This window comes from Branchiostoma belcheri, unplaced genomic scaffold (genome assembly GCF_001625305.1).
Source record: "Branchiostoma belcheri isolate BF01 breed outbred unplaced genomic scaffold, Haploidv18h27 scaffold398, whole genome shotgun sequence".
Lineage (NCBI taxonomy): Eukaryota > Metazoa > Chordata > Leptocardii > Amphioxiformes > Branchiostomatidae > Branchiostoma > Branchiostoma belcheri.
Genome location: NW_017804018.1, coordinates 46,124 through 61,662, shown reverse-complemented (window position 1 = coordinate 61,662; position 15,539 = coordinate 46,124). Strand labels below are relative to the sequence as shown.

Below are 15,539 nucleotides of genomic sequence, written 5' to 3'. Positions count from 1 at the left end.
ACGTATCACTAGTTTTATTTTTCCTAAACCTCATCTGTATATAGTTTTTTTGCTTGGTACAAATTCTTTATGTATTATAGTGTATATGAGGGTGTGTATATAGTGTTTGTTTTGCCTATTGTAACTTTTATTTTCTGTACGCAAACTCTTTCAATTCAGGGATTCTCATCCCTGCTGCAAGGTTTGCTTTTGGTGTTGAAATAAACTATGAAATACTAGTGTTCTGAAACGCTGGTGAAGCAGTGTGCTGAGATGGGTGGGGAATGATCTCAGGAACCTTTGGTTCGACCAGCTTCTCCTTTGACTTCTCAGTGGCAGGGGACTCAGTGTTGTTATTGTTATTGCTGGAAGATGCACTGTTGTCCTTCTGCTTTCTTCCCTTCTTAGGGGTCTTCGGCTTTGATGAGATGCGAATCTGGTGTGTATAGCGTGTGAGCATTTCTAGTGCCCCAGTGCGAATCTTTTCCTCCTGGCCTTCTTCACTGCCAAACTCGTCCGTTGGGGCCATCTTGTAAAGGGGCAAGACATGGAGTTGTTCATCCTCTGGTGGTGGCCCAAGTTTCCGATTTTCTGGACAAGTCAGCGTGCACACAATTGTGCTGCCATTGTTCCGCCAGTTGGGCCAGCTAGCGTCGTCGTGTCTCCAATAATTTCCCCATATTTACGTTCTGTTCTTGTATAAGTATTGATATAGATTTTGCAGTGGAAAATCGTTCTGTGAATGGTTGTCCGGCCAGTTGGGTACTATCGCAGTCGTCTGTCGTTCAGGGGCTCCGATACATGTGATCCCAGTTATGTTTTTGTCTCGCGTACATCAGTATTTTCCTGGATTTCTCAGGTGTTGTGTTCTGGGCATGCTTTGTCCCGCCAACTGGGCCGGCTAGCGTCGCCGTGTGCGGCCGAGGGGCCCCGTCAGACATTCTTCTAATTTACGTTCCGTTTTGGTGTAGTTTGGTCTTGATATGAACTTTTGCAGTGGAAATGCTCTGTGTAAATTGCCTTGTCCGTCTTGATGGACCTGCTAGGTCGTCGTCCGGTGTCGTTTCGTTCTTGCGTTGTATTCATGTATTGATCTGAACTTTGACAGTTGTGAAGCCCGGGTTGGCTCTCTGTTGTTCTCGCAGATGTTATCCTTTCTTGATTTTTTTTTCCTATCTCGTCAGAAATCTCCGGTTTCAGTCCGGACAGTTGTTACCTGTACGTATGTGTTTTCATGGTCTTTGCAAATCCTGGGGCGGCCTCATGTGTCAAATTGCCACAGTTTCCGTGTCGTCAGGGGCCCAACCGGTGACTGAAACGTTACTGTCCATTATCCTTATAATGATCAGGGTGTTTTCTTGTGTACTTTGGTTCAGTTGTGATACTAACGTAATCCGGTGCGCAGAGATTCAGTTTTAATGGTTTTGTGTGAGTTGTATCACTAGCTATATAGTGTACTAGTGTACTTGTGCTCCCATAGTGTAAACTTTTCAGTGATGTTATTCTGGTCCGTTGTGTTTCGTGGTTGTTTTGCCATCCTGCCTGTCTAGGCTTTGAGTAAATTCCCTGGTTCTGTCAATGGTTTTAGACGGTTCTGGGACGTAACTAATCAGGATTGTGCAGAGACGTCTCTGACGCCGTCTCGAGTGTCCGTCACCTTCCGGCCAGCCTCCTGAAAACCATCTGTTCCCCTTCCCCATAGTCCTGGCGTGTTCTGTGACTGACAGTGCCGCCGTGGCTAGGCCTACTTCCCAGCCTCTTCCCACGTTCGTCTCTGAGGTGCACCTTTGTTTCACCGGAGCCCACCCTCCCCGGGGACCCGGTGCGTGCGCTTCCCACCTCCTCCCTCGCATACCTCACCCGTTCCACCTCGTCTGGTTCTTCTAACTTTCGGCCGTCGCTAATTCACGCTTGTCACCCATCAATGTCACCTGCCAATTACCCCTTCCTCCGCCCTATACTTCTGCTGATCCACGTGTGTCCCTCCCTTGCCCATATCCTGTTACGCGTACCCACGCCGTTATTCCGCTGACTCGGTCCCTTACAACCGTTTACTCATTCCGCTGTCCATCACCCGGATCGCTTCTGACTTCCTTACTGAATAGGTTGACAAGCAAGATCCAACCCCATCTTGCTTGACTTTAGGCTCCAGAGATGTCTGTGCGGTTCGCCACACCTGCACCGGGTTTTGGTCGAGGTCACGAGTAGGTTCACAAGATTCCGGAACATAACCAAGGAAAAAGTCGTGGGAAATAATAATAAAATGAAATAAAAGAGAATACAAAGCCCCGTTTCGTGGCGCCTCTGGGGTGGGAGGGGGGTAACGCAGCCCCACAGTACTGCAACAAAAATCGTTCTAACTTCAAACAAAACATAAAATGGAACTCAAAATATACTGAGAAAACCATCTAGTTGATGGATGACTCAAACATGTGCCTCCATGGGCCACCCTGACGTAGGATTACGGTGGATTCCTTATCCCAGTGCAGAGAGCTCCCTAGGAAGGCGCCATGTTGGTTTCGTGACCTCTGACCTCAGTGTGGTAGTGTAGGGTTTCATAATTTCCCGCCATTCTGTGAACTTTTGTTCTGTGACTTTCCCGCCATTCGATGAACTTCTGTGACGGTTGTGGTGTCGGATTTCAAATTTACCCGCCATTCTATGAACTTTTGTGACGGTGTGTGGTGGGTGTTGGGTTTCCCCGCCATTTATGTGTGTGGTAAATAATGTGGAAGGCTTCACACAGTTCTTTTTTTTTCGACGTTATTTTTATTAGATTTTCAAAAATACACAGACTTGCATGGCACAGGTTTTACAAGAACAGAAACAAACTCATACCAGAAACCAATTCATTATAGTCACTACTCACTGGTCGCCAGTTTTTTATATTTGAGGGTTCTTTATCCTTTCCCTCAGCGTCTTGTTTCAGTAATAGGGAAATTAGTCCAATTATTTGTGTGTCCGAGAGATGACCTAAGAAAAAGGAGTAATTGAACGACTCTAACATAGGCTGTTTCAAAAGGTTATAAAATTCTTTGTAAAATTCCACGGGTAAACCGTCCAAACCAGGAGACTTCCCGGTTCTGTTTTCACAGTTCCCTCGGAAGTAATAAATTTTGTCATGTTTTTTCTAGTTTGACATCTTTCAACCAGATTCATGAAAAGTTTGGAGCATTTTTCTCCATGTTCCATACACTTTGCCCTGCCACTCAAAATTAAACTAGTCGTCTTATTTTGGTAAATCAATTCTAATTGTCGTCTCTTCTCTTGCAGACTTTGGAAAACCTCAATGTCGTATAACAGGTCTAACCTCTTTTGTAACCCCTCGATCTCACTGATGAGAGACTGCTCCTTGTTTCTACTTTTCTTAAGTTTCCATGAGGAAAACTTAATTACATGCCCACGAACTGCACATTTAAAAGAGTCCCACACTATATGTGGATTCGCTAACTTCATATTAAATTTAAAAAAAAAAAACCTTGATAAAGGAAGATGTTTCCTTTATAAACTCTGGATATTGTAAGAGATCAATGTTAAACCTCCAAAAACCAGGGCCTCGGTGTACATTTGAATCAATCAAAGAGATCCCGATTAGCGCATGGTCTGATCTCAGGCTCTCCGCAATGACCACTTTGTCTACAGAAGAAGTCAACGAAAAGGAAATCAAGAAGTAATCAATGCGGCTGGCCTGAGACCGACGGCGCCATGTGTAACGCACTGTTTTTGGATTCTTATACCTATATATATCTATCAAATCCAGCTTAGCACATAACGACTTAATAGCTTGGAGACAGGGTGATAATTTGAGTCCCTATGTCCCGTTCTATCCATTTGAGTGTCCAAAACTGTATTAAAGTCTCCTACAATAATTGTATGTTTTGCGGTGTCAGTACACTTTTGTATCTCATCTTCAAGATTAAAAAAGAAAGAAGGTTCGTCTATATTAGGAGCATATAGATATTCGCCAAGCAGAACCGGAGTGAGTTGACTGTAATTTGCACTATCATCCATCTCCCCAAGTTGTCACTCAGTATTTGATGAATTGTATACAGAATATTTTTCTTAAAAAGAATTATTACACCTTTGCTCTTGCTAGATCCGTTATTAAACAAAATTGGAGCCCCCAGTCTGTTTGCCATTCTTCTTCATTTTTTTCTGTACAATGGGTCTCTTGTAAACAGTAGATGTCATATGCTTTATCTCTTAACCATGTGAATATTTCCACTCGCTTTTTTCGATCGCCCAGTCCATTACAATTGTCTTATCTTGTACGGGTTCTGCACAACACCCCTAGATTGGGGTAAAGCGTGCAGGGGAGCTGTGCGATGCGCTATTGCTGCTTCTTTAGGTGTTGCAGTACTGCAGCGTTGAACTTCGTGGGTTCCGCAGTATCAGTTATCTCTTGGGGCAAAATGTTCCAATCTCTGACAGTTTGTGGAAAGTATGAATATTTGTAGCAGTCTTTGTGAAACGTTAAAGGTTTGTATGAGTTGGAGTTAAAGTGTCGCGATTGGCGCGGTATAGGCGTCAACAAGGTTTTGACCGGAAGGGCTGTTTTTGAGTGTCTTGCTTTCTTAAATAATGTGAGTCTACTTGCTGTGCGTCTGTCCTTTACTGTGTCCCACCCTAAATCTGTGACCAATTTGGTAGTGCTGGCATAAGTATCATAGGTATTTGAGACAAATCTGGCCGCTCTTTTCTGGACCGATTCTAACTTGTGAATATGTTCCCTGTAGTACGGATCCCACGCAGCGCTAGCATATTCAAGATGTGGTCTGACTAAACTAGTGTATCACTCGTTCTCATTCAAATGTACAAAATGCTGTCGCCACTCTTTACGACTAGGTATGAGCCAAATCATGGACCTCATCGTTGCTTCCTTCACTTTCCCACTACACTTACTATGTTTCACGAAAAATGTACCACAAAACTAGGTTTGATTGATGACTTGAGAGAAATTATGGTAGCGGGTTGGATTTCTCCCCCTAAAAAGCGGCTGTCGCCTGAGACGAAATAGAAACTTTAAAAAGCAGCCTAAAACGTAGAAATTTAATTACGGCAGTAGTTTGCTGCATGGTGAAGTCGGCTGGCCATGCCCTCTGACTGATCAAGTCAGATCGCTTCTGTCACAATTTTTGTACGCTGTGCAAGGTGTTTCATACCTGTCGCCAAGTTCTGTAACATCCGTTACCGCTCAAGTAAGACGGTCGTGCAGTTTAGATAGAGTCACATATGAGACAAGAAATTGCCATTTTGATTACTTTTAGCAAGTTTTCTAGGTTTCTAAGAGAAGAAGAAAAGAGGGTGTGCTGTCATTTGTAGCCACCTTCGCTGAACAAATTGTTTTACAGTAATGAATGTAACATCCGTTACCGTTGTTTTTATTTTCAATTTTAGTTTCTTCACCTGGTATATAAAAAGTCGCCCAGTTTTAAAATGTCCGTACTTATGCCCCCTTGTTCTCAAATGATGAAGATAAAAACTGCAGATTTTTTTGGAGAAATTTACAAAAACGTCCGTTTTGTAACATCCGTTACCGGTAACGGAAGTTACACCTGTAGCGGAAAAGACGTAACAAGAGATTGAATTTCCCTTCCCTACGCACCATAAACATAATAGTTGGAAATAGAGTAGAAAAAATATGGATCCGAAGAAAAATAACCCTCTGTGGCGTCAGCAAACTCAAATGTTCTACTCTTCTTTGCTTCCAAAGATAATTTTTGCTACTTCTATACACTACACTTAGCTATCTTTATGTGTTCGATACATGTTTATTTACCAGTAAATAATGGGTTGACAGAAGTACTTTCATCGATACTGACGCCTAAACTAATGGCGTTTGAAGTGATATTCATGCTGATGTTCTAGCGTTTTTGCCCCACTAAAAATGCATTGTTTACATATGTCTTATCTAAGTGCATAAATTTTCGGTAACTTCCCATGGCAATTAAGCTGTCCTGTTTTGGTAATCGTTAATTGAGATGTGTTCCTAAAAAATAAGGTAGGTTTGGCTGAAAAAACAGATCATCGATTTTTCGACCCAAAAAATCACAATTTTGTACATTTTAATGAGAACGAGCCGTATGCATTTATCTTAACTGATTCAGGGCAACTGTAGAGATTGCGTTTAACAAAACCTAATGATTTATTTGCTTTAGAAGTAATATGATAGATGTGTTCAGTCCAAGAAAGTTTGTTATTTAAGATAACCCCTAGGTACTTGTGATTATTTGCCTCAGCTAGTGTATGGCTCCCTAGTTTGTAGTCAAATACTTTAGTTTTTCGTTTATGGGTGTAGCGCATGACGTAGCATTTGTCAGGATGTAGTTTCATTTGCCAATTGCTCTGCCATGCGTCTAACATGTTTATATCATCTTGTAGTTGGGTATGGTCATTGTCATTGTTTATTTCTCTGTACATGACACAGTCATCGGCAAAAAGCCTGATGTTAGAGTTAAGGTTATCAGCCAGATCATTTATGTATACTAGAAACAATAAAGGCCCTAGTACGGTGCCTTGGGGTACTCCAGAAACTACTTCTGCCCAATCTGAATGTTCCCCCCCCCCAGCTACCACCCTTTGTTTATGTTTTTTAAGAAGTTAGAAATCCACTGGAGGAGTTTGCCTCGGATACCGTAATTATGTAGTTTTAAGAGAAGACGGTTATGGGGAACCTTATCGAAGGCTTTGGCAAAATCATTTATGATTAGGTCAGTTTGTGATTTGGAATCTAAGGAAAGGGCTAAGTCATTTGTGGTTTGGACAAGTTGAGTCTCACACGAATGTTTTTTCCTAAAGCCATGTTGGTTTTCAGTTAAGATAGAATACATATCAAAATGGTCCATTATCTGGGAGTGAATAATGTGCTCCATAACCTTACTACAAACACAAGTGAGAGAGACGGGACGATAGTTAGAAGGTTTCGTCCTATCACCTTTTTTTATAAATGGGAGTGATGTTGGCGTGTAGCCAAGTGGACGGGATTTGGCCTGATTCTAATATTTCTGACATATTAAGGTTAGAGCTGGGGCTAACTCTACGGCCGCTAGTTTAAGAATTTTTGCTGGAAGGCCGTCTGGTCCACTAGCTTTGTGTGGATTCAGTTCACTAGCTTTGTGTGGATTCAGTTCACTCAGGAGTTTGTGTGTGTGTGTGTGTGTGTGTGTGTGTGTGCACCCCTGTGAGAGACAGTATGTGGATGTGTGTGTGCATATGTGAGAGGCAGTGTTCATGGACAATTGAAATTTATTTGTTGCTCATCATTTTACAAATGTACAACAGCAGGGGGAGCAGAAGCGCATCCCCCTGAATTAGGTACAATTTGTCACATTATTTAAAAAAACAACGTTCACATTGAAAAATAATACATCTAAACTAACATATATACAAAAGACACATATAAAAATTATTTACAACAGATATACACAAAGTTGCTTGGTCAGGCTATACAAGTTCCAATGTAGGTTCAAGGTAGGTTATTGTAGAGTCTAATGGTGTGGTGCAGGAAGGACTGTTGCAGCCGTGATCATGTGTGTGTGATCATGATGAGTGTGTGCTTGTGTGAGTCTGTGTGACTGTGTTCATGTGTACATGTATGTAGGTCTACATGACTTTGTATTGTGTGTGTTTGTTTGTCTTACATACAATGTAGTTACCTTCTTTGCTGAGGTGATTTGGTTGATGTCTGCAGTCCCCAGCTCGTTGATTGGTGCCACCAAGACCGTGCCACACTGTGAGTTGGCATGGGCAGCTGAACTCACAACCACCTTCTTCTGTCTGTCCAGTCTGTGTAGGCTGCACAGGCATTGTGAATAAGACCAATTTTTTTACCTCCATGATAAGTCTGATCAGTTCTGTGCTCTTATCTAGGTTCTAAATCTTCTTGTTTATTAAAAAATACCGCAAATATTTTCCAATAAATGTACTACAGAGAAAGCAAATTGATTCATTATATTCTTAAATTATTGCATAGTGCTGTAGACCCTGTGTATGTATATTTATGATAGAGTCAAAAATATTACCTTTAGGTATCTCTTAGATTAAGTCACAAATGTTTACTTCGTACCTATTATAATTTTCTGAGTTACTTTTCCGTTGAAACTTTAACAGACTTTTGCATCAGAATTAGATTTACTCACCAGATTTGTCCTGGCCTGATCCCACATGGCAAGTCTGGAAACCCTGAGCTGTTGGTGAACAGAACTTCCTGCAGTTTCTCCATCACAGCTGTCTCATCTTCCAACAGAAGAGAAACCTGTCTGGATATTAAAAAATGCACAGTAGATAATCCTTATGCATCAGGTATCATTAGAGAATTTATCAGGACTCAAAATGTTATAAAGCATCCACAATGACATCTCTTATTAATATGACTTTTAAATTGGGAAGACTAAAAATTTAGGATTTCTGATTTTTGTAGCTAACATTACATGTAAATGTAACATGTATGTGGTATATGTACAGTCATATAAATAGCAAAAGTATGGTCATAACCAATGGTCACAATATGTTTCAAAAGTCATCTTATGTTATCATTACAAGTAATTTTAATGAAAATACATGCCAGAAGGCTAATTGTAAGAGTTGTTATAAAACATGTAACATAGACATAATGATGACAAATACAATAATTATTACATGACATATAACTAGTTCCTACAGTGTACTATATACTGCATTCTAAAATGTTTCACTTCTTATTCAGACACATGATTGTGAACATACCTTGCTGTTTCTGTAGATGGTGGATTCTTCACAAACTGCACTGAGGCGACATCCACCACCATGGCCTGGCCATTCACCTGAAGAAGCACCTGGAACCTGTCTCGGTGTTTCCCACTGCCGAGGGGCAGGCTGATCCGCAGGTGACTGTCATACAGCTGCAGCTGTCCCAGGGCACTTCTGAACAGGTACCACCTGGAGTCAAGTGCTGACTCGAGGACATACTGTTGAATAAAAGACAAAACAAGTAAAATCTGAGATTTTATACCTCCGGGCTTTTTATTGTATATTCTTATATGTTGTTATGAATAGTTGATGGTGTTAAATTTTATGTGTTAGATTTAGCATTCCAGGTTGTGTTAACACAGGTCAACATTTTCATCTGCAGCTTATAACATTTACCCATGAACTTATGAAATTCTATTTAATCTGCCGCAAGGAACTCGTAATGAAACTCAGAATGACAACCGGAACCGTTAAATCAGACGTTAAAACCACAAATATTTCGATCGAAAACATAGTGACTGGGGTCCAAAATGTCACATACAGAAGCTTGCTGCTTATAGTACGTCAAATATACAAGGGTTTACAAGAAGTTGTAGTAATATAGGCACGTATGCAAAAGTTTGCATAATACTCATTTGCATACTTGTGACTCACTACGTTTACCAGACACCGTGCCCCCGTATTGACACTTCCGGGTTCGATCCAAGTAAAAAACACCATAAATCCGCAAAGGAATGTATATTTTCACCAAAGGTTCTTTGAATTGTGCATATTTTCACTGAATCTGGCTATGCAGCCCTGGAAAACAGCGTTTTGGTGCATATTTTTAAACAAAGTATGTATCAAGACCGGACACCCCTCTGTGCAAAAGGTCAACGACATTGCGACCATTTTCACGCTCAAAGGGTATTTTGGGGCCACCAAAACACCATTTTCCCGCCCGAAAACACATATACAATAAAAACAAAAAGAACGTGCACCATCTACAGCCCAAAAGCAAAGCATATACCGAGTCCCAAAAGAATCCGTCCACCCAAACGCAAGAAACAGCTGCGAACATGAAAATCTAAATCCCTTACAAAGCCCTTCCGCGGAAGGATGTCTCCTTCCCTGGAGGCAATAAGTCATGTTACATTGTATGGTGCACAACAGAGAGAATTCTGTCAGAAGCATCATGAGAGTCTCTAGGTTTTACATGTACATGTACATGTACAATGTAAATGCATCTTTACCTAGTAAGAAAATAAATTTATTAACTAATAAAGATCCAATCAAATATTCAATGATTACCATGTCCTAAGAGGCTAGGTATAGGTAGGTAGTATAATTCAATACAATTCAATTGCTGATGAATATAAGATGCTGGTGAAACAAGACAAAGCTCCGGTTTATCTCAGCCCTAAACTTAAAGGCAGTTAAATACAATACATGGATACTATTAGTAACTTCTTGAAGGTAACTACATGTACTAAGCAAATTGCAAATGTGGCAATTTGTATGATCAGAAATCATGGACGGAAATTGTGCTTCTATTGATACCTGTGCATGTTGCTGGCTTTGAGTGTAGTCAGGAGAAGATCTAGAGGCCTGTTCTGCTCGCACGACGGCCCCCCCCCCTTCCAGCTGCCCTAAGAGCTCACACCCTGGGTACCACCGAGCATGTTCCACCCATGGGTCATCGAAATCTGCAATACAATTGTCATGTATTTCTTTGCCAGAAGACAATTTCAAAACCTGGTGATATTTTAAAACGTGCATTAAGTAATAACGTTGTAGTGTTACTTACCTGTGTGGTAGAAACCTGCTTGAGCAAGTGACTCTGGGTTAACTGGAGCATGCAATGGCCAAGGCAAAAAGGATTCAATCCGTGCCTGCTCATCTGCCATTTCATGCTGGTGAAACAGGACAAAGAACCAATTTAACTTACAGTACTGTAGCTCCAAAGACAACAGTGTCAAACAATTATTGGACATTACTCAATAGTGGTAACTGCTGGGAATTTTATACTTGTAATATTTGGAAGTTATGTGAAGGTGAACATCATTAAACATTAAGTTATTCAAATCATGATGTCATTTGCAAAATTTATAAGGAAATGCTAGAATAGCTTTTTGTCAAAAATAAGACTGTCATTGGAAGAATAATATAGCAATTATGATGTGAACCCTGTGTATACACTGTATCACAGTCATTTCACCATTTCGTAAAACACAGAAATCAATTTTGAATGTTAGATAAGCCAAAATTGTGTCGTCAGTCACATACCTGCTGTTGACACTGGCAGATATATTAGCCGTAGCGGCTGCCAGGTTTGGCCTCGTGTACCTGTGGACTTTGTTCTATTCTTACCCAAGTCCTCCACACAGGTCACATAGTCCATAAAACTTTTTGAACAGTTGGAAACAAAAAGAAGTGAGAAGTTACCATCCTCAATTAATGGAACACCCATATCCCATACTTAAACGCACAGACATCTTTACTGGGTACATACAGGTCTGCCATAACTTCTTTCAGACTTGGGCAGGAATTGTCATTAATAGGAGTGAAGAACTTCCTAGCTGTTATGTCTACTGGTGGCTTGTTTTTTTCCCTTGGACCAATTAGGGCTCTGCCACTCCATGTCTTTGATTTTTTAAATATCGGTGTTTGCACTCTTCATTGGCTGTGTCCATTCTGCAGGTTTGGAGAGTGGGGCAAAGGCCATGTGATCCAGAGGTAGGAGTCCTAGTGGCACTATTTCTATGGTCCTGTGTTGTGCATGCAAAACAGTTTCTGAAAAATCTTACCTTGTCCGAAGTAGACCACAAAGTCCACCCAGTCAAGCTCGCAGCAGTACAACTGGCCCTGTACCTGATCGTTATATTTGTGATCTGGCTGACGGATCTGTTCACTTGCTTCAGAAAGAACTTGCTGTCCTGACTGGCCATCTTCTGCCGATATTCCCTGTTTTGACAGAGGACACTTCACCTCCATGCCTTTTATGAATTGCCCATCTTTCCTTACCAGTCCACTGAAGCTCCCAGCCAGGGTCGCTGCATTGACAAGATCAGTCCAACCTCATCACAGTAGGCCCACAGTAAGGGAATTCTTATTCTATGTCTACTGCAGTAGCCTTATTATGGTTACCATATTCAGTTACTGCAGTAGAGAGGCTGTTGTACAGCATCGCTCTTATTTTGTTGGAGTGCTCTACTGAACACGAAATGGCTGCCTTGAAATTAGCTGTCAATTTTGTCTTTCGTTCTTCCATCCACATGGGACTGGTAGACTGTCCTCTTGTTTGCTGTTCTATGTTGATCTGTTCTGCTTTTGTTAGTGTAGTTGCATTCATGTAGGCGTCCATCATCTCTGTAAATGCTTTGTTGGAAAAGTCATAGTGGAACGCTTAAAGTTTTCTAGTTGTAGGTTGCATGACAAATGGATTTCATCTGGAACTTTGTTCCTTGAAATATGTATACAGGAAAATATCACAATTCATGTTGACAGTACAATGAATAGTAACATGGAGATTGTACGCACAATACGTTTTTAAAAACATCTTGCCCCTACCTCTAAATTCGCGGCCATCCATTTACTGGTACTCAGACAAACCCCAAGTGAGCCTCGCAGGGCCACGCCACCGAATATCGACCTCAGACGGGATGTACACAAGTGCCGCCAGAAAGTAGTACGTGACAAGGACGAAGCATCTAGTATATTAGGGTTCACCGTCAAACTATTGGCGTTATTTTCAGACTGTTACATTTGTCTTGTAAAACAAAATTATAATTGTTTGTTTTACGTCAACTAGTCCCATTGCCATACAGCTTAATCCCGTGGCGGATGGATATAGGCAGAATTTCTAGTCGAAAACCGTCCCACCCAGCTTCAGTTGGAGAGGAAAGACGGTGGTGAGAGGTGAGTGCAGCATTTTCATGCCTTTTTGTGTGTTAAGTCGTCGCTTCTGTGCTTGTCAGCTTACGTAGAATGAATCTGTAAGATGTTACGATTACTCGTATGTAATATCGACAAGTTCTAGTGGAGGAAAATCGATTGATTCTGCCGTTTACTTGAGCCACGCCGTGTTGTGTACGGCAGTGTGTGGAATGTGTCTCGTCACTAATAATCAGTTTGTCACAAATCTGTATTGTTCTAGAAAACGTCCTGTGCTATACTGACACGACAATGTGTCCGACTTTAACTGTTTTGGACAAAACTGGCCAAAAATTTTGTGAAAGGTTGGCAGAGGCTGACATCTGTGATGGATTATCTTGTTTACGTGTTGGCGAGAACTGTGTTCTCAATGTTATCTGGGAACCCATTCTTATTCATGTTTATTCAAGCCAAGAATAAGATATTGTTGCAGTGTAGAATATATTGTCAAAACTGTGACACGGCTGAGCTGCTCCTGTCTCTATCAAACATTTATTCGCCCCTACCGTTGACCCATTAAGAACCTAATTGACCAATTTCTGCCGTGTTCTTGGTCGGCACCGATGTTCTCCAAGTACTACTGTTCTTATCCTTGTTCTTTATCTTCATGTTTCTACTACAGCATCTCCTGAGAGGAACATCAAATATCCTGGATTGCGAGGACCATCCCATCAAGAACACCAACAGTCGTTCTGAAAAGTCTATTGTGGTCGTTATAACAAGCAAGTTGCAACAGCCGAGTCGTATGTGAACAATGGTGACAGAGCAGCTATTACTTAACTTATTGATTGGCGTATGACAGTAGGTACATCCAGCTAACTCAGGCTCGTTAGGGTTAGGTCTATTCTTACAGCTGCCCAGCCTCTTGGAAACCCAGACTTCAGGGACTGTGCCTCTATCAGGCTCAGTGGGGGCTGGTCCAGCTTAGATGAGTTAGCTGGATGTTACAGCCATTTGTGATTGTTAGTTGGTTTTTGTTCACGTTGCCAGAGTTCGATCCCATATTCTCGCCACCGTAGATAGTTACTCCCATCTTGAAGAACTTGAAACCGCTAAGTGTTGCTCGTGTGGGTACTCACATTACACTGCTCTTCAGGAAGAGTCGGTATTTGACAGGACACGGCAAACACCTTTCTGGGGACACACCTTGTACAAGGCCTCTTTTAGCTTCCTCAGCCGACTTGATTCCCACTGTAGCCGCCTCACTGTAAAGATATGGGTTTCCTGCTCGTCTTCTCCACTCGACTCTGACGACTGATACTCCATAGCCAGGATTTCTCCTGATGTGGCTTTCCTCGTCTACCTCGGCGGGGATGTAGTTTTGTTGGTAGAAACGAAGAATGTCCTCCAACGAAGAATGTCCAACATGTCCCTGCTGAGGTTCTTGTTCTAAAACTGGAGACCAATCCATGTCTGTAACAGACAAGTTTTAAAGCTGTAGTGGTTTTAACTGCCTCCAATAAATAATTCATGTGTACACATCTAGAATTTATAATCTACAGTGGTGACAAGGATACATTTCCAAGTTAAAAACTCCATAATTGTCTTCGTCAGAAGGACTATGAAATTGTCTCGCCGGAGTGTGGGGAACTGCGGATTTTGCGATATAACTCTGGAAGGCATGATTTTCGTCCATGATTTTTGGCAGGCAGATTACCGCTGTTAAGGCCGAAGTCAAGTACAAGTTTTGGCTTCGTGGGGGGTCTGTGCGTTACGTTAGTGCACCTTTTGTGTTTGTGGCTTGTTAGCAAGATAACTCAAGTATTTGTAAAATGTTGATTATAATTCTTGGTGTGGTGCTTACTATTGTCGGGACCAAGGTTAAGTTCGTTACTGAGCTTCGTGGGGGGTTTCGTTGTGACTAAAGGGGGCATTTTGTTAATTTTTCTTGTGAGCAGGATAACTTTTGTATGTATGGATAGAAGTTAATGAAATTTGATAGGGATATTACTGTCGTGGTCTCCAAGATTGAGTTCAAAGATGAGAGTCGTGGAGGTCGTTATGTCCCCGTAATAGGACCTTTTGTGTTTAGAAATCCCCCACCTACATCTGCTTGGAGACAGCCGACAGTTGGATATAGCGGGGAACCCCATAATGGGATGGGATCAAATGACGTTACATTGAGGGATTGTACTATAACTTCAGCAGGGGGAGGATAGGTTGGACATATGTCAGGTTATTTTCTACGGCCACACCAAGTAATTGCTATCGATGACGTCCACTGGAGACCTTAAATCTAATTACCTTAAATTTAAGGCAAGCGCGCAATAAAAACACGAATGGCCGAAAAACGAGATGCCTAGATTTGGAATATACTAACTGTAGAAGTACAAATGTTAGGACACAAAGAACACAAGAAACAAGTCTTCTATTTGTCATAAAGACAAATTAACAAAACAGCAGTAGTCACCCTGTTCTGATTCTTTCCTTTATAACATCTTCTCTTATTATACTTTGCGGCGCTGTCGTGACACTTTCAACACAGTAAGAATTTCTTGAACGTTTTTTTCCAGTAACAGTCCAACTCAAATAACGTAGGGGGGGGGCTAACACGGGTGACGACGCATCTGTATAATCTGCGGCAAACCGTCTCAGGGTGTTCTGTACCATAAAAATAGTACAGAGATTCTTTTGTTCTTTAGACCAAATTGATTATTAAAAAGATTAAAGAATACGCATGTTAATTTCTCTAGAACGATGTACCTCTGACGAAGACATGAGATCTCCGACCTCTAGTTACATTGACTGAAAATAGAGGATTATGGTGGTTATGGAGGCCTTAATGAAAGCTTTATTTTTCCAAGTATCAAGTATGACATTTTAAATAATTAGAATTGGTTTGTTGACAGTAATAAATAGCAGACATCTACCTGTTCTGAAGGTTGTACTCTGGAGTATCGATGTGGAATCTGCTTCACAGT

At 41.4% G+C, this 15,539-nt stretch overlaps 1 protein-coding gene across 1 annotated transcript; it reads right to left on the bottom strand.

Moving 5' to 3' along the window:
• Nucleotides 1-205: 205 nt before the first annotated feature.
• Nucleotides 206-10,636, bottom strand: LOC109476857. The gene is made up of 6 exons (XM_019777874.1): nt 10,493-10,636; nt 10,246-10,391; nt 8,704-8,924; nt 8,118-8,237; nt 7,635-7,773; nt 206-508 (listed from the first exon to the last, which is right to left on the bottom strand). Exons 1-6 carry the CDS (start codon nt 10,590-10,592, stop codon nt 206-208), a joined length of 1,029 nt encoding a protein of 342 aa, XP_019633433.1. The 5' UTR covers nt 10,593-10,636.
• Nucleotides 10,637-15,539: the final 4,903 nt, after the last annotated feature.

Bases quoted from the DNA above. Each gene is read 5' to 3' on its own strand.
- LOC109476857 (XM_019777874.1), bottom strand. From the start codon at position 10,592: ATGGCAGATGAGCAGGCACGGATTGAATCCTTTTTGCCTTGGCCATTG. The intron at 10,392-10,492 runs GTAAGTAACACT...ATTGTATTGCAG, and splicing joins AGCAGGTTTCTACCACACAG to ATTTCGATGACCCATGGGTG. The intron at 8,925-10,245 runs GTATCAATAGAA...TTTATTCAACAG, and splicing joins AAAGCCAGCAACATGCACAG to TATGTCCTCGAGTCAGCACT.